At 48.8% G+C, this 23222-nt stretch overlaps 1 protein-coding gene across 1 annotated transcript; it reads right to left on the bottom strand.

Annotated features, from left to right (window-relative positions):
- Nucleotides 1-4958: 4958 nt before the first annotated feature.
- ACTA2 (actin alpha 2, smooth muscle) lies at nt 4959-23123 on the bottom strand. The gene is made up of 9 exons (XM_058696270.1): nt 23020-23123; nt 19058-19212; nt 17227-17355; nt 14607-14717; nt 12486-12570; nt 11523-11684; nt 9882-10073; nt 8347-8528; nt 4959-5253 (listed from the first exon to the last, which is right to left on the bottom strand). The coding sequence occupies exons 2-9, from the start codon at nt 19184-19186 to the stop codon at nt 5110-5112; spliced, it is 1134 nt and encodes a 377-aa protein (XP_058552253.1). The 5' UTR covers nt 19187-19212; nt 23020-23123; the 3' UTR covers nt 4959-5109.
- Between the last annotated feature and the right edge of the window lie 99 nt (nt 23124-23222).

Here is a 23222-nt window from a genome sequence, read left to right as displayed (position 1 = left end):
CCCATGAACATGTACTTTTTGAGTATCTGTTTGCATTTTGGAGGGTCTATACATAGGAGTAGAATTGCAGGGTCATGTGGTAATTCTATGTTTACCTTTTTGAGGGACCACCAAACTGTATTCCACAGAAAACAGAAGCCGAACCATTTTACGTGCCCACCAGCAATGTACAAGGGTTCCAATTTCTCCACATCTTTGCCAACACTTTGTCTTATGATAGATGTGTTTTGTGGTGTCCCATAGTGGTTTTGACAGAGCGGTACATTATTGACTTAATTCTGTGAAAGTCAAATTTTAATAATAAAATCAGAGCCGATGATGAAGATGCCTGAGGCTCCCAGAACCTTCTGTCATCACATGCTTATTATTGTGGGGCACCCAGGCCCAGGCATTCGTCAAGTTCACTAGAACATGTTCAGAAGAAGAATTTTATCTTATCAAGGATGGTCAACTCTTCTGGGGTGGGTAGGATTAGAAATACAGAAGAGAGATCAACCAACAACAGCCATACTAATGGCATCTAAATCCTACTTTGGCTTTGCGTGAGTCAGTGGTTTATGCCTTCGCATGGAAGAGGGCTCCCTGGGGACGTCCGTCTGAAATCACAAACTTTTCCTTTTTAAAAAAAAAAAAATTTAATGTTTATTCTGTGAGAGAGAGAGAGAGAGAGACAGAGTGTGAGCAGGGGAGGAGCAGAGTGTGAGCAGGGGAGGAGCAGAGAGAGGGAGACACAGAATCCGAAACAGGCTCCAGGCTCCGAGCTGTCAGCACAGAGCCCGATGCGGGGCTCGAACTCATGAACCCTTTGATCATGACCAAAGTCGGACGCTCAACTGACCGAGCCACCCGGGCGCCCCAGGGCAGGTGATGCCATTTTGTAGAGGAAGGTCTGATGTTAAACAATTTTAGGGCATTTCTTAAGGTGTTTCAGGTTGTGGCATATGCAGAGAGATCTAAAAGGGGAGGCAAGAATCAATCCAATGACAAGACAGAGGAATAAACTTCAAAACGAAATGTGGAGGCAAAGAAAGAGACGTGACCTAAGAAGAATATGAAAAATACCATCTTTTGACTGGTGTGTCTACAGTGCCCTATATTTTTCTCCAAGGATGGGAAATCTGCTTGAGGATTTCTGAACTTCAGGCTTCCGAAAAACTGCCCTTAACTACGCTACGTAAGAGCCTCTGTCATCATCAGTTTTGCTTAAAGGTAGCCTATGTCACAAAGGCAACCAGGCAAGCTGTAATCATTCGTATTCCCTTCGGTCTTCAAAGGGGCCATGAAGTTATCACAAGAACATTCTAGAATGGCTGTCACCATGGGAAACAAATTAGAGAGGTGACAGTGCTGGGGTGTTCATTTCCGAGATGCATTTCTGGAAAGGAGAAGAATTTACCCCTCCAGATGAGGTGGTTGTGAATGGCAAATGAATCAGATACCAACTGTCTCACTCAAAATGGTCTTCATTTCTTACAGTTGCTGTCTGACTTCGGGCCAGACATTTCACGGGCAAAATGTGGTGAACTCTGCTTTGGAAAATTACAATCAGGTCGTAGTCAAACTTCTAGAGCGTGTGCGTGGTTCAGTTCTTGGGAGATCTCTTTTCTGTTCCACACAGGTGCACACTGTCCCTTCTCTGGGCCTCTGCCGGGGACCCATGCCACGGACACCCCACTTCCCCTTCCCGAGCCTCAACACCCCTCCCTCCCCCACCCTTTTTTCCCAGTTAATGCTTATTCTTTACGCCTTCTCTCAAGCATTACCTCCCCAGGGAGGCCTCCCCTGAGCCCCTGGCTGTAAGATACCCCACATGCACGTGTCCACTTTTGTAATCCTCACAGGGCACCCAGCCACCTGTTCAACGTCCATCTTCCTCGTAGACCGAAAGTTCCACGCGGGCAGAACCTTGCCTCTTGTCTTCATGGCGCTCGCACCTGCCCCAGGCCTCGCTGACAGCAGGTGCTCTGGAGACGGTACCTGAGTTAACCTGGGTCTCCCAGGGATGAACAGTGCTTGCACTCTGGTTTTCGTGAGCTGATGAGGAACAGCCACACCTAGGGCTGCCCTCCTCCTCCTCCTCCTCCTCCGCCTCCTCTTCTCCATCTCTTTTTTTCCCTCCAAATCTTTTTGAATAGGCTTAGTCGCAGCCATGGCTCCTGGTGGAGCTGTGTGCATTGGCTCAGACAGCCTCCTCCCTCACCGCAGTCAGGAACTCTTCTCCAGGCCGTTCTGTGTCCGAAATCCTACTGGAGAGCCTCGAGCTCAGCCTGGCTGCAGGAATGATGCCACGCTGACGACAAAGACTTATGTTGCTGGTTTTATCTCCTCAAGATTCATCTCGGGCTCATCCACGAGACTCTGTCCAGCCCTTCGAATCACGGGGCATCTTATGGAATCAAGGGGAGGAGGTGTTGCTCTAGGACTGTGCACGGTGTGGAGACACTGAAGCTGGGTGCTCACAAGGAAGGGGCGACTCACTTAGGCTCATTTAGTGAGTGGTTCTGGCTCTCCTGGTCGCGGCCTCTGGCCATGGCTCCTTCAGATCCTGGGACTATTCCAAGCCCTCATTCGCTGACCAGAGACCCCGCATCCTCTGGTGGTGGATACGAGTAGGACAGTGCAGGGATTTGTTTTACTTTATGTAAACTCTGCAGTGATGACGGGAACGGTTGGTGATTTCTGCCTCAGTTACCAAAGCGATCTGGCTGCAGGTGTCTGCACTAATGCCTAAGTTCAAGTGTAGGACGTAGGGAGCGCCCTTGCCTGGTAAGTGTAATCCTGCAACTGGGAAATTTCCTTCCGTCACAGCATGTTACAGTGCTTCTCAAATTTTGCTGTGCAAAAGAGGCATCAGAGAAATCTTTTTTAAATATTTTGAGAGAGAAAGAGAGAGAGAGAGAGAAACTGGGAAAGGCAGAGAAAGAGAGAGAGGGAATCCCAAGCAGGCTCCACACTGTCAGCGCAGAGCCTGATGTGGGGCTCAAACCCACGACGGTGAGATCATGACCCGAGTTGAAATCAAGATTTAGATGCTCAACCGACTGAGCCCCCCGGGGGCCTCTCACCAGAGAAATCGGACAAAAACCTCAAGCCCCTAGCCTCAGATCCAGAGATTCTAGCTCAGTACGCTTTGGTTATGACCCAAGAATGTGCCCGTTTAAAAGGAGCTCCCGATGACGTTGACCTGTATGGCTTACTCCTTGAGACACAGCAGCCTAGTAGCTAAGAACCGGGCTTGGAACCAAGGTCAAGTTGCCCCTCTGCCAGGGGCAGGACCACTCACAGCTTCAGTTGCTTCATCTGTTAAAGGGCAGGAGGAATACCAAGTGCACAGGGCTCTTGTGGGATAAAATGAGGTCCTAGTGTAAAGGTTTGGTATAGAATCTGCTCAGGACAGTTCCCAGCACACGTCAGCTCTTTTTATTTGTGCTATTCGTCTTCATTAGTTCAAGCGACAGGGCCAGAGAAGCGTGGACTTTCTGGGCCAAACAGATATCAAATCGTGCGTAAATCTCTGCGGTAAGATGCCGCGATGGACAGAGACCCCTCACTCGAAGGACCACCAGTGGTGACTGATCCCACTCGGACTTTCACACACAGGACGAGCGGCCCCCAGCTGGATTATCCGCCGAGGACGCCAAGCAGCCTGGGCAGAAAAGCACTTGAGAGGAAGGGCCTTACGGGTAGGGAAGATGTCTCTGTGCACCTTGGCACCTCCCAGGCCAAATCGGTAAAAGAGAAGTCGAAGTTGGCAGCTCTTCCTAATGATGATGTTAAGGGAACGTCTGTTTCTTCATCTGTGAAATGGACGCGATCACAAGATTGTGCCCACATCGTTCTGAAGAACACACGAGGGAGGATATTTATAAAATCCCCTGTATGATGACGGACACAGTGGTCCTCGGCTGGTATTGCTAGCGCCCCCTCCCTTCTCGTGTGAATAGATCCAGAGCCTCCTTTTCAGGCACAGATATTGGTCGAGGGGAGGGGAACCGATGATCCAGTTGTGTAATGAGAGTTTAGAGCGCTGTTTCTTGTTTTTGAAAAAAAAATCTGTTTCCTCTGAAAGACTTAAAAGTCACACTTTCTTCTAACATACGGATGGTCCCAGCTCACAATGGTTCGACTTGAGGTTGGTGTGAAAGCAAAAGGCATTCAGTAGAAACTGTACTTTGAATTTCGATCTTTCCCTGGGGCTAGTGCTCTGTGTGGTTCCCTCTCTCCCGAGGCTGGGCGGGAGCAGAGAATACAGCTCGTGGGGTCAACGACAGACCCCTTCCCGCCACTCTGTACCCATATCCTGTCTTTCACTTTACAGTATTTCATAAATTATATGAGACATCCAACACCTTTTTAATATATGAAATAGGCTTTGTGGTAGATGATCCTGCCCAACTGGAGGTTACTGTAAGTGTTCTGAGCACGTTTAGGGTCACCTGGGGTAATTTCCAACATTCGGTAGGTTTAAGTACGGAAAAAGCATTTCAACTTACGATGTTTTCAACTCGGGTTGAATTTGTTGGGCTGTAACCTTGTCGTAGGTCAAGGAAAATCTGTATATTTATTATGTTTCGTATGTGTTTAATATATATTATAATCAGACATCTGTGCGTGTGTAATACACGAAGTTGCTATTCTGTATTCGCATATAAGGCTACCGGTACTGAGGTCATAAGACAGCAAAGTGATATAATGGCCCGGCAGTTTGTGAAGTCACTGTGGGTTATCCTATTGGTATACTTTCATCTATGTTTCCATGTACCTGTGTATTTTCAAATTCTTTCTACTTCAAGCATTTAGTTGGAACTTCCCAGGCTAGTGTGAGTGTACCTTTTCCTGGGAAGCGTCCACGTCCACAGCCCTGTCACGTCCCGGGATGTGCCACCAGAGGGAGCCACGATGTAACGGGTAAGGTCCCCCTACAGAAACCTGAGAGGGGCAGAGGCCAAGGCCGCAGGTTACCAGTAACATATTTCAGATTTATTAAAAAACACGTAGGTAACAAGTCAGAGCTTTGGCTAGGAATGATTTGGAAAAGAATCGAAGGCGTTACTCCACAAAACATTCACAGTTGTGTGCCAGAGACAGACAAGAGAGCAAGGAAGTGTTTTAGAAGCATTTGCGGTGGACAATGGATGGCCCGGCCTCGTCGTATTCCTGTTTGCTGATCCACATCTGCTGGAAGGTGGACAGAGAGGCCAGGATGGAGCCCCCGATCCAGACAGAGTATTTGCGCTCCGGAGGGGCAATGATCTGTTGGCCGGGAGGAGAAAGAAAGACTGTTAGCGAATTAGGGTAGGGCCGGACATGCCACCATGGTCCACACAGCTCAGGTTCCACGGGCAGTGGGACAGTCTTGGCTGTCAGATGCCTAACCCCAACCCCAACCCCAACCCCAACCCGAGGGATGTGACTAGGCTGTGAAGTTAGAGACTCTCCAATGAGCGCATTTGTTCCTCTGGTTTCTTTTACACAATCTATTCCAAAGCACCTGTAACAACTCTAAGGGGGTTGGTCTATGAAATGAGAAACTAAATGTGGGCCCCAAATCCTGCACGGCCTCCACTCAAGAACACTGATGACGTCTCAGACTCTGTGTCTCAGAACTCAGCACGACCCCAGCATCCTCAACGAGAAGCTTTGATTGTGCCAGAACTTACGAGATGAGTCTTGCTCCACCTGATTATGTCTACTGAGACCGTGGGGTCCCCCGGATGGATACCACTTCCCTGGGGGTGGCTCCCAGTTGAGCTGCACTGACTGGCTTTCCCGCTGCACAGACCTGACACGCAGGCCATGCTAACGTTTCTTAAATGAATGGTTTGGACGCAGAGAGCAGTGAATCGGGGTCCAGGGGTCCCCTCCACCTGCTATCGCCCAAAACACAGATAGCTACAGTTAAGCCAGTCCCAAATCCACTCCAGACTTAGATTCTTGGGTAGGAACAAAGGTGGACATTTGGGCAAAAAGACAAGGTATTTCTGAAACCCTGGGGGAAAGGTTTCATTTCTGTTTATCCCCCAAGCTCCGTTTGAACATTTATTTTTGAATACAAGTAGCTGCTTTTCACTGCGTACTTACCACGTGCCTACTATGCTCAACGTTTTACATGAATTATTCTCATAACCACTTTAAAGAGTATTGAGTAGTGCCCTGCCACACGTGGGGAAACTGAGGCTGAGAGAGTTGTTGCTGTTGTTGTTGTTGTCGTCTTTAAGCAGACTCCACGCCCGATGTGGAGCTCAAACTCACAACCCCAAGATCAAGAGTCACGTGCTCTACCGACTAAGCCAGCCAGGTGGCCCCGAGAGAGGTTGGAGCAACAGGCGTAGGTCCCACTGGCTGTATGCCTGTCAGACCCAGTATTCAAACCCGGACCTCTCCCAGGTGGTTTTTGTTTTTGTTTTTGTTTTTTTTAATTTTTTTTTTCAACGGTTTTTATTTATTTTTGGGACAGAGAGAGACAGAGCATGAACGGGGAAGGGGCAGAGAGAGGGAGACACACAGAATTGGAAACAGGCTCCGAGCCATCAGCCCAGAGCCCGACGCGGGGCTCGAACTCACAGACCGCGAGATCGTGACCTGGCTGAAGTCGGACGCTTAACCGACTGCGCCACCCAGGCGCCCCTCCCAGGTGGTTTTTTTGTCTGTCTGTTTGTTTGTTTCATTTCGTTTCATTTTAGAAGTAACTTTTCCAGTTGGGGGTAATTTTAGATTTACGGAAAAGTGGTTAAAGCGAGTGCAGGGTTTCTATAGCCCCCTTCCAGTTTCAGTTTCGCCTAATGTCATAACCTTTACTGCCCCAGGTTTTTAACGGTGTTCTCTCACCACACCGGAGCCCAAAGTTCCATATTCATTTTATTCCAGAAGCTGAGTTTGGAGGAGCAGGAGCCAGCCAGCTCCGGCTGCAGCTGCTATAATGCACCCCCACCTAGGCTGGCTTTGTCTGTGAGCCCGGAGCTGGTTTCCTGTCTCTCCCTCCAGTGTGGGGTGGGGTTGGGGGGGGCGGGGAGACAGCCGATCAGAGGAGCATCCAAGAAACACCAACCTCAGGAACCTGTCTCTCCTGTCACCATGCAGTCTTTCAGAGCCCGGGACGCAGGCCGAGAGCTCTGGTCTGGAACTCTGTACGTGATCTGCAGACCCTCTTCCCGAGAAAGAGAAGGGAGTGCAAATCACAGAGAAGGTGCCTGAACACTTCTCGTGTGTGTGATCTGCACGTGGAATGCCCTTTCTCCCTCTCCCTGCGACAGGGGTCAGAGAGTCCCAGCAGGGCCTTCTGATTTCAGAGAGTGATAACAGCTTTCGGGAATCACCGGGCACATGTAAGTTCGCCTCCAAAGAACGGTGTCTGTTTAATCTCTGAGTTGGCTTCGCTGGGACTCGGAACACAATAGAAGGGTCTTTGGTGGCTCGGGGACTGAGCTAGCTCATCCTGGAGTGATTCTGCGCTTCTGAGCGCCCGGATCAAAAGGCGCCCCAGACAGAGATGACGAAACAACTCTAATCCCGGCCACCGACAGGTGATCACTTTTAGTAGGGGAAGGAGGAGCGGATGCTATTGAACCCACGGCTTTTCAGCCTCTTCAGAAATATGTGTGGCTCCTCTGACTTTTTTTAAATGTCTCTGTGAGACGTGGATGCACTATTTTTGTGATGGGGAGAAACGACACGCGTGTATTTTTAAGAGCAATGACGGAAATCGTCTAGACTTATGGTGATCGCTTCACAATATATACAAATACTGAATTAGGTTGTACACCTGAAACGAATCCAATGTTATATGTGAGTTATATCTCCATAAAAAAAATAACGGGATACGCACACACGGGAGCTTTGGTGACCTTTACCTGAAAGTAGCTGATAGACAAGATAATTGTAGATTAAATTTTGTATAGAATAACTTAGCTTCTCTTATGAACTGGACTGACTTATAGCCAATAAAGAGTGGAATTTGTGGGGGCGGCTGGGTGGCTCCATTGGCTAAGTGTCCAGCCCTTGATTTCTGCTCAGGTCCTGATCTCATGGTTTGTGAGATGGCTCTGCACGTCAGGCTCTGCAGTGACAGCACAAAGCCTGCTTGGGATGCGCTCGCTCTCTCTCTCTCTCTCTCTCTCTCTGCCTCTCCCTTGCTCATGCTCTCTCTCTGTGTCTCTCAAAGTAAAATAAACATCAATAATAATAATAAAAATAAAGAGTGGAACATGTGGACGTGGACCCACCACCTAGTCCTGGAACCCATGAGCACACGTAAGTAACACGTGTTGCTCTGAAGAGCCCGTCACGTCTGGTGACAGGGTCGGTACCTCCAGCAGCAGAACCGTAGCATCTGACCCCGAACCGTACCTTGATCTTCATGGTGCTGGGCGCCAGGGCGGTGATCTCCTTCTGCATGCGGTCGGCGATGCCCGGGTACATGGTGGTGCCCCCGGAGAGGACGTTGTTGGCATACAGGTCCTTCCTGATGTCAATGTCGCACTTCATGATGCTGTTGTAGGTGGTTTCGTGGATGCCGGCAGACTCCATCCCTGCAAAGGAGACACAAGCCATGACCCTCGGGTGGTGGGCGACACCCAGGTCGGACGCAGAAGACCTGTGTGAGCCTCTGGGGGGGGGGGGGGGGTCTCACAGTGGGCTGAAGCTCGGCAGGAACCACAGTGTAAGAACCGCCCATCCGAGCGACCAGAAGGCTCTTGTAATGCTCCGTGTGCTCCCATGTCTGATCTAGCGAGGAGGCCCTGATGGGACACCGTAGGGGCGGAGGGTTACAACATCACATCGCTGATCTTTAACAGACTCACTTCTAGGTGGGGTGCAAGGAAGGGCAGAGCCTTCAGGCCCCCCACGGAGGGTCCCGTGCAGAGCCAGCGCCCCTGCCGTAGCTCAGGGCACTGACTCCCCGGGGAGGTGCTTCATCCGATTTGGACAAGGCTCCTTTCTCTTCTTTTTTTATGTTTCTTCATTTTTGAGAGGGGGGAGGGCCAGAGAGAGGGGGACAGAGGATCTGAAGCAGGCTTCGAGCTGTCGGCACAGAGCCGGACGCGGGGCTTAAACCCAAGAACCGTGAGATCATGACCCGAGCGGAAATCAAGAGTCCTACGTTTAATTGACTGAGCCACCCAGGGGCCCCACAATCCTCATTCTACACATGAAGACACAGAGGCTTGGGGACGTTAAGTGGCCTTCCTTCCCAAGATCATGAAAGTATAACTGAGACTGAGCCCGGGCTCCCCCCTCCCAGAGCCCACCCTCTGTGAACAACAACGCTCACCTTTGTCCGAGGTCAGTGCTCATGTGGGAACAGGCTCTTCCATTTTTCTCTCTCCCGCCCCACTCCTCCCACAGTCCCAGCATTCAGTGTTATCCTCCCCATCTGTCGATGGCGCCACTGTGTCCTCGGCACAGGCAAGATCTGATTTGTTCACCATTCTCCAGACACACGGACAGTGTGTGCTTAGAAAGAAAATTCCTGGGGCACCTGCGTGGCTCAGTCAGTTGAGTGTCTGACTTTTGGTTTCAGCTCAGGTCATGATCTCACGGTGCATGAGTTCAAGCCCTGCATTGGGCTCTGCACTGACAGCACAGCCTGCTTGGGATTCTCTCTCTCCCTCTCTCTGCCCCTCCCCTGCTTGCACTTTCTCTTCCTGTCTCTCTCTCAAAATAAATAAGGAAAAAACACTCCTTTCCTGGCCTCCTTCTCTCTCTAAAACTGTGACACTCTTTCCCTTGCCCTGGTTTAGAAATGCATTTGGTCCTGTGGCCCCTGTCACATGTCCCCCCCCCCCCCCCCCCATGTAGAAGGATGCTGATGGCCAGGGGCTAGGGGGATGCAAGGGGCTAGGGTGCCTTCCCCTTCCCGGGGATGGGACGCTGGGACCCACCGATGAAGGACGGCTGGAACAGGGTCTCCGGGCAGCGGAAGCGCTCGTTCCCGATGGTGATCACCTGCCCGTCGGGCAGCTCGTAACTCTTCTCAAGGGAGGAGGAGGACGCGGCTGTGGCCATCTCATTTTCAAAGTCTAGAGCTACATAGCACAGCTTCTCCTTGATGTCCCGGACAATCTCACGCTCGGCTGTCAAGATACAGACACGAGGGTTTGCGCCTGTGCTAGAAACCCACCTGCCTCACATCAGTCTCTCCCACGGTGTGGGTTCACGGGGTGTAAGTTCGCCATTCTGCAGCCCCACATCCGCGATGGTAATGAAACTATAGAGAGTCCCTGAGGGAACCACTCTGTCCCTGGCAGAATGGTGGGCTCGTGGAAAAGATTGTCTGGGAAATGCAGGGCAGGAGTGAAAGGAGCAAGCCAGAGAAAGGCGCAGAGGAGGGTAGCCTTCTGTACCTTATGTTTTCTTTTTTTCGGGAGCAACGATTCACTCTCTGTTATAAGTGTTTTATACTAGTTTGTCATATTGGATTTTCGGTTGACCAGGAAGTCTTATGCTGAAATCTTATGCTTTGGGGCCCCACGGTTTTCAAAAAGCTCCACAGATCCACGGTGCTTGGCCCAGTAGCTATACCACTGGTGTATCCATTACCTTCCAGAAGGAGGCAGGCCCTGGCTCAGGACCAGTCCTAGACCAGAAGGCTCAGTGATGCATATTGAAGGAGGTGTGGAGGAAGCAGGCGGCCAGTCTCTTCCAGATTCCTACACTTGGAACTTCTAAGCTATGGGTTCCATCCAGGCCCCTGGAACCTTTGGGAGATATTCTGGGGTTCTTTGCGGGGAGAAGAGGAATGTAGGAATTAATTCACCTCCCTACCCCAGAAGGAAGCCTGAACATCCACAGGGCTCAAGCTCAGAGTCTATAATAAACCTGAGGCATGTCCAGAAACTGAGATATTTGGATAGTACCTGACCGATGAGTGGAGGGAAGGCAGTTAGGGCTGACGAGTGGAGGGAAGGCGGTTAGTGGAGGACATCCCAACATGTCTAGCACCGTGGGACTCTGCCTTGTAAGTTCGCACTGGGGGCCACCAACACAGAGGCCAAAGACACATGGATAGCTTCCTGCCAGGTTGGCCTTCATGCCAGCTAACAATCACTGAATTACTGACTTACAAACACTGAATTACTCAGTGTCGGTATCACTTAATCGGGCAATCACGTCGGGGGTGAAACCTTATTCACGGATGAGGAGGCCGCAGGTTGGTGAGTTGGGTCACCCCCACTAGTGCGTGGCAGAACTGGGACCCACGCCCTACCTAGATGTCACCAAGCCCGCCAACCAGTGTGCCACATTCATTGCATTCCATCTCTGCACTCTCAGCTTCCCATTTGTGAACTGAGGAGGTTAAAAAGTGTCCAAGTAACAGGCCCCTGACGAGCTTACGCTGGAGGTTCTCACCATTCTTCTCAAGAAAGAAGGCCGTGCTTTGCTCTGAGCGTCCGAGGCAGGCCTTGCCAGCTGCACGGTCCCCTCCCGTCATGTCCCTGGATGGTGGCCAGGGTCCTCGAGGTTCCCGTGAAGAAGACGCGGCCCCTGCACCCCCGCCCCTCACTCCCACGGGCCTCACTCACCGGTGGTCACGAAGGAGTAGCCGCGCTCGGTCAGGATCTTCATGAGGTAGTCGGTGAGGTCGCGGCCGGCCAGGTCCAGACGCATAATGGCGTGGGGCAGGGCGTAGCCCTCGTAGATGGGCACGTTGTGGGTGACCCCGTCTCCCGAGTCCAGCACAATGCCTGGGGGACAAATCGCATGACAAAAGTCACCACGGCCCCTGGTGCGTGGTCCCTGGCTGGCCCAGGAGAAGGGGAGTTTCTGAGCCTCTGACTTGAAAAAGAGAAAAAGCATGTGGTAGGATAGGCGAGGCAGGACAGGCTTGGGGAACATAAAGAAAGAGCAGGAAGAGAGAAAAAGTCCTGCTGGAAATAGGAGCTTGAGGGCTTATTTTCATTATTTCTTTTAAGCTTATTTACTTATTTGTTTGTTTATTGAACATTTATTCAGTTTTGAGAGACAGAGATAGAGCACAAGCAGGGGAGGGGCAGAGAGAGAGACACAGAATCCGAAGCAGGCTCCAGGGTCTGAGCTGTCAGCACAGAGTCCGACGTGAGGCTCAAACCCACGGACCATGAGATCATGACCTGAGTCGAAGTCGGGCACTTCCCGACTGAGCCGCCCGGGCACCCCTATTTATTTTGAGAGAGAGCGTGAGCAGAGGTGGAGAGAGAAGACAGAGAGAGAATCCCAAGCAGGCTCCACGCTTTCCGCACAGAACCTGACTTGGGGCTCCATCTCACCAACCGTGAGATCATGACCTGAGCCGAAATCGAGAGCCAGCCACTCAACCAACTGAGCCACCCAGGCACCCCTCCAGGGCTTGTTTTTAAAGGTGGAAAGAAGACCTTTCAGGGCTGGGATTGGCCCTGTCAGTTCTAACTACCCCCCACCCCAGGCCATCCAAACCCCATGTTGATAACCATCAAAGCCCACAACGGATGGTGCTTCTGGTCGGGGCTCCCAATACCGCGTCCACCTACCAGTCGTACGTCCAGAGGCATAGAGGGACAGCACCGCCTGAATAGCCACATACATGGCCGGGACATTGAACGTCTCAAACATAATCTGCAAAGCAACCGAAAGAGCTTAAGTTAGTGATGTCTCCAGTCTCAGCAAGAATGTTCAGGGGAGCACCTCTTGCGGGTGGGCTCAGAATACAGATGGGCCCGCCTGGCTCTGGGCAGAGGAGACTGGGGCAGGGGGGCGGTGCACCTGTGACTGGCAGGGGCTGTGCGGGCTCTGGCCTTGGCCCTGGCTCCAGTGTGACCCAGGAGGGCTCACCAGACTAACAGCTGACTTCTGTGGCCTTCCTTCCTGGTGTCTCAACTGTGAACGGAGGAGTTTGGTCTAGGGGAGCTTGAGTGTGGGCAGTCGAGGACGCACGCATGATATCAAAGCCAAAAGACCAAGGAAAGACAGCATTCCAGTTTTGACGTCTCTAGTCTACAGGAGAAGACCTTTTAAACCAGAAGCTCAGATGGGTTTGGATTAGCCCAGTTCTGTGATTTGTCTGAAGTTCCTTTTAACCTCTTCCACTTTCCAGGGAGCTGCTGAGTCAATGTCAGCCCTAGACTCTGAGGCCACTTTGGCTGCTGTGGTCGAGACCTTGATTCCTGGAAGACAAGATCTGCCCACTGATAGCAGAGGACCACGTGTGAATGGCAGGGCCTCAACTCATGTGGTGTGGGGACAAGATCAGAATGGGAGCCCCTCCAGGTCACTCATGAGAAGTGTGTGCCCACAAACATGCCCACGGGCCTCCATTTCTCCATCGGCAAAGCCCCCCCTGGGCCATCCCCCAGAATGTCTGACATTGTTTGCTAGAGAGCCATGCTTCCCAAATATTTTTCTGCCTCCGCACCATTCACAAGGACGATCACGCCCATCAGAAATGACATCGCTTGCCTCACGGAGTGACTCCCAGGCACACAGATGTCCCCTGGAGAGAATGACCACGCATGTGTTGGGGTAATCAGCAAGAGCTCTTCTGGGGAAGAAGCCATACAGTATTTCTATGATGTCTATGGATTGTTCTCCAAGGCCAAAAGATCCTAGGTCAGTTCCAGGCTCTGGCACGTCTAGCTGTGTGACCTTGGGACAGTCTTATGTATTGGATCCTTGAATGATTCATTTATATAATCAGATATATAATTATATAGTCATTTATATAGTATAACATGCTTCACATTGCTAAGATTTAAAGAGACCATGCATGTAAAATTCTTAACCCAGAGCTTAACTATAACAAGTGTTAAATTGACATCAGATTTTTTATTCGATAGCTCATCCAAACTGGAAACCTTGTCTGGCTGGTGGAATGGATGGTCTCCTGCTATAAGGTCTTTGAGTTTCAGGCTAGTCACAAGAATGCTAATAAAAACCATTCGGTGAAGCATCCGACTTCGGCTCAGGTCATGATCTCGTGGCTCACAAGTTCAAGCCCCGCATCGGGCTCTGTGCTGACAGCTCAGAGCCTGGAGCCTGCTTTGGATTCTGTGTCTCCCTCTCTTTGCCCCTCCCCTGCTCACACTCTGTCTCTTTCTCTCTCAAAAACAAATTTAAAAAAATAAATAAATGAACTATTCTTTGTTGAATGTTTACTATATGAGGCACCATGAAACACATTTAACATTTTGCCTCGTTGATCTTCACGTCAGCCCTCTGAAAAGTGATAGCACTAATATTATTCCCCATGTATAGATGGACAAGGACACTAAAACTCAAAGAAATGAAGTGGCTTCATTAAACTCATGTAGCTGATGAGTGACAGATCCAGTTTGCAAACCTCTCTCTGACCTAAGAACCAACTTCCTGCCGTACTTTGAAACGATTTCTCCTTGGAAGTTTTTAAGCTAACGTAACACCTTTGACAATGAAATATTTTCATTTCCTATTGCTTTTGGAGTCACGGGGCAGTTTCTGCAGTAAGGATGTGAGTTACCATGGCCACGCTACTGTCTCTGGCCTCCCCGGAGTCCCTGGAAAGCTGTTGGTCTGTGAGGGGGCCGCTGGGCGCACTATCTCTCTGCTGTCCTGCCCCGTCCCTTTCCAACAGGACTGTCCCCTAACCCCAAATGCTGGATCCTGGAGTGGATGCTCACCTGGGTCATTTTCTCCCGGTTGGCCTTGGGGTTCAGGGGCGCCTCGGTGAGCAGAGTTGGATGCTCTTCGGGGGCGACACGAAGCTCATTGTAGAAAGAGTGGTGCCATATCTAGTGGGGGACAGAGGAGAAACACAATGATGCAACGTCACGGAAGGCTGCAGACCCCAGAGAGGGGCCGGAATGAGCTAAATGAAACAAGGATCAAGCAGAATGTTACAAGCACTCATCAGATGTCCACAACTTTACTGACGTGGGCACCGCAGCCCAGAGATTGTGCGTAACTTACCCAAGGGTTCACAGCTTGTAAGCGACTGAGCAAAATCCCAAACCCAGGTCTATGGGCCAGGATGGCATGGTGGCTCACAGCACAGAATCTGAAGTCAAAACGGGTTCAAATCCCAACTCAACCTCCATTTCTTGGTTGTGTGAGCTTAGGCAAATCTTAACCCTTCTCGGCTCACCTCACCATGGGTAATATCAAAATAACTAGTATGTCTTTGCAAGAGCCCTACAGTTACTATTGAGTCCAGGGTCTGACCCAGAATGAATAGTCCTATTATTCAGCTATATGTTTTTTTTTTTAAAGTAATCTCTGTGCCCAATGTGGAGTTGGAACTCACAACCCTGAGATCAGGCGTCTCATGCTCTACCAACTGAGCCAGCCAGGCGCAAACCGTGTCTTTCCTCCTCCTTCCACTTTAGTGAATATTCACGGCAAAATGGTTTAGTTTAGCAAGCAAGAGACAAATGAGTGAATGTGTGAATGGGAGAATGAAGCTGACCTAAAAAAATCTACTTGCCCTTTTTAATACATTTCAGGAAATTTCCCTCTGCGATATATGCTAAGAGGACAGGTCTCCCCGCCTCCTCCCTCCCCTCCTTGCTCTCCAGGGCTGGCTGAAGCCTGCCTTCGGTGGTGCCCTCAGGACCTCCCATTCGTGGTCAGGTACGTGACCTTCAGGTGCTTCCCAAAAAGCCTGCGCCTATTCATAGCGTGTTTGTATGATGTACTCTGGTCGTGAGTTTGCTTCATGGTTGAGCATCCTCTTTAATCATCAGATGCCAAAGAGAACAAACCATTGCAAAGAAGTCTAAATTAATGATTTCTAAAGGCCTGGAAATTCTCCCCTGGAACCAGGAGTATTAGATTCATCCAGAATGAAAACAAAACAAGAACAGCTCGTGAAAATTGACAAATTGACGAAAGCTAGATTGATCTTGTCCCAGTCTCTCCGGTGTTGAATTTGCGGTTTCTAGAAAAGAACTAGGGAGCTTGAAAGTTATACCCCTCTGAGGGAGTAGAAACGGCAGAGAGCTCAAGAAATCCCGCCAGTCATATTATATACTGTGGTTATTCTGGAACAGCACTGACGATACAGCTGATCCCCCGTCCACAAACCTCTCTGCCCACCCCCCTCGCCTCTCTCCAGAAGACGCTTTAAATTCAGATTTTAGAAATGATGACTTTATTCATCCCAGTGCTCTGGCTGCAGTCTGAGATGCTGCCAGCTCCACGGGGAAGCTCTTAAGAGCATTTCCTACTGCCGTTAATAGCGTCTCTCAGCGCAAACTGCAGCCTTAACCAAACCCAGCCTCTCAGACTAAGCAAACCTAAGGAAATGCAATTTTTATAGAGAGCTAGAGGCTTCGGCATTATTGCTGATCAATTCTGGCAATACCACTTTCTGAGAGCATGTGTACATGCGTGTGCCTGTGTGTGTGTGTCTGTGTGTCTGTGTGAGTGTGCATGAGTGTGTGTGAATGAGCGTGCACGTGGGTATGCGTGTGCGTGCCTGTATATGCATGTGTGTGAGCATGTGTGAGTTGTGTGTGCGCCTGTGTGTAGGGAGCTGACAAAAGTCCAGGTATTGTGGTTCTAATATATTTTGCTACCTTAAGAGAATTAGTGTCTTGTTCTCATTGGTCTTTCTGTTTTTTCTCCGATCGCTTGCGTGTCTATGATGCCTAATACCAAACATCAAAATCCTAGGATTTAACTCTTCTCGGAAGCTCTTTTATATGAATCTGGGAGGTTTTAAAGCACTCTCTTCATAGAACACAGAGAGGCACTTTCTCAAATACTTATTGAAAAATGTCCGCTCCTTGCGCTTCAGTGCGCTGGGGAACTTTCAGGAATGTCCCAAATCTGCAATGTCACGGCTCTCCCTTCTAGAGTGAAAACTAAAATACTTCAAAAAAACGTTCAGGGTGAGTTAATGAAAAGCTTCCAAAAGAGCATGGGCGGGGCGGGGCTTCACCCAGCCCTCCTCCACTGGGAGTCCTTGTCTCCCCGCCTCCAGTAGGCGGTGGGGGGCGGGAGTGGGAGTGTTGTTCCCCCCTCCCCGCCCACCCCCCCCCCCACAACCTGCTGGCCTTAGGAAGGTAATCCAGTGCAACAGGCTCTTAATTCCCACCACTGGCAAATGGCTACTGTTCGAATCCACAGAACACTATCCCTCTGATTAGTGTAGAAACCCTGTTAGGCAAGAGATTAGTGTGTGCGTGTTTTTAAAGACGTATTTCAGGATTTTTTTTTCAACAGTAACAAGATGCTTTGAGTCAGGAGCCACAGAAACCAGGCATCCTGAGGGCTCCGCACACAGAGAACCTCCAGTACCTTTTCCATATCGTCCCAGTTGGTGATGATGCCATGTTCTATCGGGTACTTCAAGGTCAAGATTCCTCTTTTGCTCTGTGCTTCGTCTCCCACGTAGCTGTCCTTTTGTCCCATGCCCACCATTACTCCCTGCAAAGATTCAACACAGCACAAGTCAGCCTCCCCCAGGACTCGTGGACTGATGACAATCCAGTCACAAAGGGTTAAGTCATTGCGGTAGAAAGTTCCTCTTTTGGTATCAGGAACATGACATTCTGTCTTAGGGTCACTATGCTCTGAAGCAACATCCCTCAGTTGACTGGCAACAGGCCTGAAGCAGTCTCCAAATAGCAGAGGGCCCTGTGGGGGAAGCAACTTTACGTTGCGTTTTTTTTGTCTGCCGTATTTCTTAGCAAGCTCTATTAGGACAGAAGCTGTGTTGGCTTGTTCACCACGACAACAAATTGCCAGGGACTCATGTGTCACTCAACAATTACTTGCTAAATGAATGTATGAAATTTTACATATTAGTTAAATGGCACTGTGCTCTTATAAATCCCTTAAGCTATTAAAATTGTCACCCACCCAAGAGTATGTAAACAAGCATCATATCTACAAATGACCACTCAGTGCTTCGTTTCTAATGGATAAATCCATACCAATCAACAGTAAGACATTTGCCTAAACTAAGCAGAAGTATTTTTATTTTTTTTTATTTTTTAATATAATTTATTGCCAAGTTGGCTAACATACAGTGTGGACGGTGTGCTCTTAGTTTTGGGGATAGAGTCCCATGATTCATCACTTACATATAACACCCAGTGCTCATACCAACAAGTGCCCTTTAACGCAATAAAGAGAAGCTTAAAAAACAAACAAAAAACTCCCCAAAAACAAAAACAAAAGAAAGGGAATTCTCATTACTGGGATTTTAAATTGCACTGGGGTGATTGTTTTAGAATTGCAGAACAGCATGGCTGCTAGAGATCCATAAATAGTGGCTTGTGCAAAATATCTCCATGCATACAGTTCAACAAAGAAACATCTCAGGTTTCATTCAGTGGAAGGGGCTATTATTCATTCTTGCGACCGTATGCCAAACTGAGAGCCACGAATATCAGTCAGATAGGGTCAACAAGCAGCTATATTTCTGACGTGAAGAATTTCTAAAACTGAGAGGTTTTTTTTTTTACCATATGGCTCAGTTTTTTTACCATATGGCTGCCCCCAATATTTTGTTTATATGTAATGTTCTATAAAATTAACATGTGGCTGTCCACATATATTTCATTGACACCTAAAGTATGTAAAATTACCTTCAGTAACAACGCTCAGTTTCATCTAATATCAAGATCTTTGAGAGTGAGTGCCCTCAGCCTTTAATTTAGTTTCTTTCCAAAGAGTAGCTGAGGTACACATTATTAGGTACCTCATAGTATTTCTGATGATGATAATGATCATGAGACAAAAAGGTGAACTTATATCTGATAGGTGAACTTTATATCTGATAGGCACCCACCAGACAATCTGTCTATATCATATGTGAAATTCACACTTACTCCTACACATCCATCACCAGAGGTGTATTTTTAACAAGGTCACATAATTTCTGGGCAGAAAGCAATAGACAGACTGTGGGTACTCATGGGCACCCCGTCACAGAGGGGCCTGATGTGTCGCCCTGTTTCGCTCTACTGCAATCCAACCTTCCTTTTCTTGAATAAATCTGGTGTGCGACATCGTGTGGTTTTAAGGTATACGGTTGTTCTCTGGATGCATTTGTGTCTTGTCATGCGATGGTCGATGTGGCGATATTCATCACGTTACATAATCGCAGTACAATATTGCTCACCTGATGCCTGGGGCGCCCCACAATGGATGGGAAAACGGCACGGGGAGCATCGTCCCCAGCAAAGCCGGCCTTACAGAGCCCAGAACCGTTGTCACACACGAGGGCAGTGCTGTCCTCTTCTTCGCACATCTCGGCTGGAGCTGCTTCACAGGGTCCTAGGGGAACAGGAAGGAAGCCGCCCCCGCTGTCATCCAGCAGCCATGTCATTTCACTGACCACTCCCACCTTCCAGAAGGGATGTGGGGTCCTTCTCTGTACTCCCGGAGCGGACTCCACTGACCCTTATACGACACAGCATTTATCTCAACGTACCGTAATTAGACTGACGCCAGAACTCAGACTTCCACATTCATACAACTGACCTCTAGCACGGTGGCCAGCACATCACAGGTGCTCGTGGGCACTTTAAAGAATAACCAAGCAGGTGAATAAATGAACAACCGCAGAGCGCAGACAGGAAGATCCGATTAACGTGTCATGTGGGAGAGAAGTTTCTGGAATATGCTGTCTGCATCGGCCCAAACACATTTTTCTAGATATGTTATAACTTTTAACTATTTTATTTAAAAGGTAGGTTTTGAGAGCCAGGCTGCATGTGAATATTTGGAAATGTTGAATGGAAGGTGTTTAAAAGAAAAATCTCGCGGCGCCTGGGTTGGTTAAGCGTCTGACTTCGGCTCAAGTCATGATCTCATGGTTTGTGGGTTTGAGCCCCACATCAGGCTCTGTGTTGACAGGTCAGAGTCTGGAGCCTGCTTCGGATTCTGTGTCCCCCTCTCTCTCTGCCCCTCCCTTACTTACACTCTGTCTCTCACTCAAAAATAAATAAACATTAAAAAAAAAGAAGAAGAAAAATCTCTTTTGGTCCTGAGAACTTTTATTTTACCTTTGGAGAAACATTAAAAACAATTGAAACTTTCTAAGAAGGTGCTTGAAATTTTAGGGGCCATAGTTATTCTCCATTAATAAAAATCACAGCTAACCTAAAATCCAAGCGAGGGAGAGTCTAATAAGTTACACATACCATAGTATAATATTTTGCTGCCATTAGGAAAGATAAATTAAGAGATAGGGAAAAGGTATATTCTATGTAAGAATAATAGATTAGAGAAAGTAACATTGTATGATCCTATTTAAAAATGTACATTTATGCATTGAAAACAGGTCAATTGTATTTGCCAAGATGTTGATGAGTATTATTTTGAGACAGTGGGTTTTGTAGGTGTTTTTAATGATCTACCCTGGGTTTTGTAATATTTTCTAAATTGGGCATGTATTCAATATTTTGAATATCCAACCCTTAAGCTCCGAGCCTGTAACAAAATCTGAAAAGTGGGAGCAAAGCAGCAGCTTTGGAGAACAGGTCCATTAGAGAGACCATTTGCATGCAATGCCCTCATTTCTACTAATGAGAAAACCCAGAGGAAGTGTTTTGCTCAAGGGCACACAGGGCACTGGAGGCAGAGTTGAATCAGAGACCAAATGTCCTTGGCTACCCCCTGGACTTTCAATTCAGATTCCCTTCCATTTTTCCAAGCAGAATTACCCCATAAAAAGCGGGACACCCACCATTGTCTGCCCGACTTTGAGAGCTTAGGATTTCAAGCTGAGGAAGATTCTTCTAAGTTGGTGCACCCATTGAACACCCTGACCCAGATATGAAATGCAATTCTTTAAAGGAAATTTCTGGGATGTAGGAGAAGAAGAAAAAAAACACACAACTTTTGCTTTTGTTCCGGAGCTCTGCCAGATCATTCCCACGAAATCAGTGCTGTTTGTTTCGGAATGCTGTGTAACCCTTCGCAAAAGCATGAACCTCAACTGAGGCGATGCGTTTTAAAATCCAGGACGGGTACTATTCTCTCCCATTGACAAACAAGGAAATCAAGACTCAAGCCATTGAAGTGACTTATGCAAGATCCCAATGCTGGTAAAGTTAGGACCACGGAGACGGCAGAGTATGATGATTATAGGCTGCGACCTGGTAAGGTATTTAACATCTCTAAATCACAGTTTCCTTCCCTGTAAAACAGCAATAATATCAGTATGTGCTATACAGAGCTCTTACAATGGGGGGGTTAGATTTTTAAAAAGCATTTGAAATGCTTTGTAGTGGCAAACACATTACGGATGCCCATAAATGTTAGTTTTAAAGGGATGATCATTGATAGCATGATAGCACTATGATCATTATCCCGTCCTCTTTATTTCTAGTTTTTGCTTTCTTTCCACACTGCCTCCAGGCGTAGCATGGGGATCCTTGACCTGTGGATTCCACTCCTAAGAACGGAAAACAAGACTTGCCAATGGCTTGCTCTTTCCTTCCCCACCCCTCCCTGCCCTTTCCAGATGCTGGATACCGCTCGGCATTCCTGTGATTGGCTTCCGTCCTACGGAAGGACGAGGGGAGTGGAGAAGTGAGATACGTAGAGGAGACAAGACAGGGCAAGAAGTGAGAGTCGGAGGCGTGTGTCAGAGGCGGCCAGCACCAGCGGCGGGCGGGCTCTCTGTGGATGCACTAAGCAGACTTTCCAAACCCAAAGAGCTGAAAACAGGACGACATACTTGGATATAGGACGCTCTGAGAATGTGACAGGACGGTCACCAGGAGTGCACGTCCCCTTCCCTAACTCTTTTGTTGGCCGGGAGGGCTTGGGGCTTGAATATACTGCAGAAAAAGCAGGCTGCCCCAGAGCATCAGCAAACGTGCGGAAAATTTAAAAAATCTCAAAAGTCAGTAAACGTGTTCTTATTTGGTATAAAACAAAACAAACAGACAAAAAAGCCCAGGAGGGATTTTCTAATCTCTCGGATGAGCACTGTCATTGGAGAAGTCTCTGTGTCCCCGGAAAGAAGCCGACTCAGTGGTGTCCAAGCCTTATCTGACCTGAATGAGCAGCCGGGTTTGGAGCAAAGCATTTCCTAATTAGGTAAAACACACACGACCGTCTGCGTTTGGAACTGCACCCTGGTCGGGGGGTTGTTCCAACTGCTTTTGCCTGCATCTTGTGCCAAAAATGAGTAGTTAGTGTGGGGAAGGCGGGGCGGGGGGGGTGGGGGGAGAGGGTAGTGGGGGAGGAAGAACACTACAGTTCCCAGCTCATCCGTCTTGAAATGCAAACCATATTTAGTCATGGATCACAGAATGAAGGCAAATCTCAGTGTGGAAACTCTAGTCCGGGCTGAAGTGGCCAAGCCCCGATTTCCAGCGAGGTTCAGCCCCGGGGACTGCCGCCTCGCTGCGGGGGGGGAGAGAGAAATGCAAACCAGACGTCCCTTAGGCTGACACACAAGCAGTTGTCAGCCGCTCCCTCCCTCTTTATTCACAGAGAAAGATACAGCCTGTTTCCTGCTGCAAATGACCAGTGGAGCGTGCGAGGCACAGCCTGGAGTGTAAGTTCACAGACATGCCTTTGCTACAGAAGACACTACCAACTGTAGCCACAGGAACCCTGATGCGAGCACGTAAACAGCCAATACCAAAGACGAGGCCACTAGACTCTGTTCACTTCTCAAATGCATTTCCAGGCGCCTCCAGCGGCCCTGAAAATACCATCCGATGAAAAATCCCCACGGCAAAGTGAACCACAAAAAGTACTAGGATCCCTGGTGCCTAAGTAGAAATAAATGCGTAACTCACTGGAAATTGCTAGGTTGCATCTCTGAAAGAGCACAGCCAGACCTGGGCTGTGGATGTAGTATAAACAGATGGTGCAGGGGACACACAGATTCTGTTCTGTCTTCCTTTCCTCCTCCCCCCACGCCAAACCGCATCTTAACTTTGTTCTTAATATTAGATAATGGGAAGCTAAAAGCTACAATCATCTTAGTACTACAATGTTCATTCAGAAATTGCAGAGGGCACAAGCCCAAGTAAATCTCTGCAGATGACGTCTGAGTGCACTGAGTAATGTCAAGGCACCGGGATGGGGAAGTCACAGCCCTGGGTCCGAGCCACTTACCCTGACAGCGCTCAGCTGGGCTTCTCCGCTCTGGGTGGTGTTCAGGGAAGCTGAACGCTGAAGGGTTATATAGCCCCTTGGCCTGCTTCCCTCCCCTTTGCTTCCCAAACAAGGAACAAAGACAGACTTGGGCCTGGCGTTCAGGCTAACACAACCATATAGGGACCTCAGCACAAAACTCTCTAATCTGGGTGGCCGGAGGT

This window comes from Neofelis nebulosa, chromosome 13 (assembly GCF_028018385.1).
Source record: "Neofelis nebulosa isolate mNeoNeb1 chromosome 13, mNeoNeb1.pri, whole genome shotgun sequence".
NCBI classification, from domain to species: Eukaryota; Metazoa; Chordata; class Mammalia; order Carnivora; family Felidae; genus Neofelis; species Neofelis nebulosa.
The sequence above is the reverse complement of the archived record's forward strand: the minus strand, read 5'-3'. Positions and strand labels throughout refer to the sequence as shown.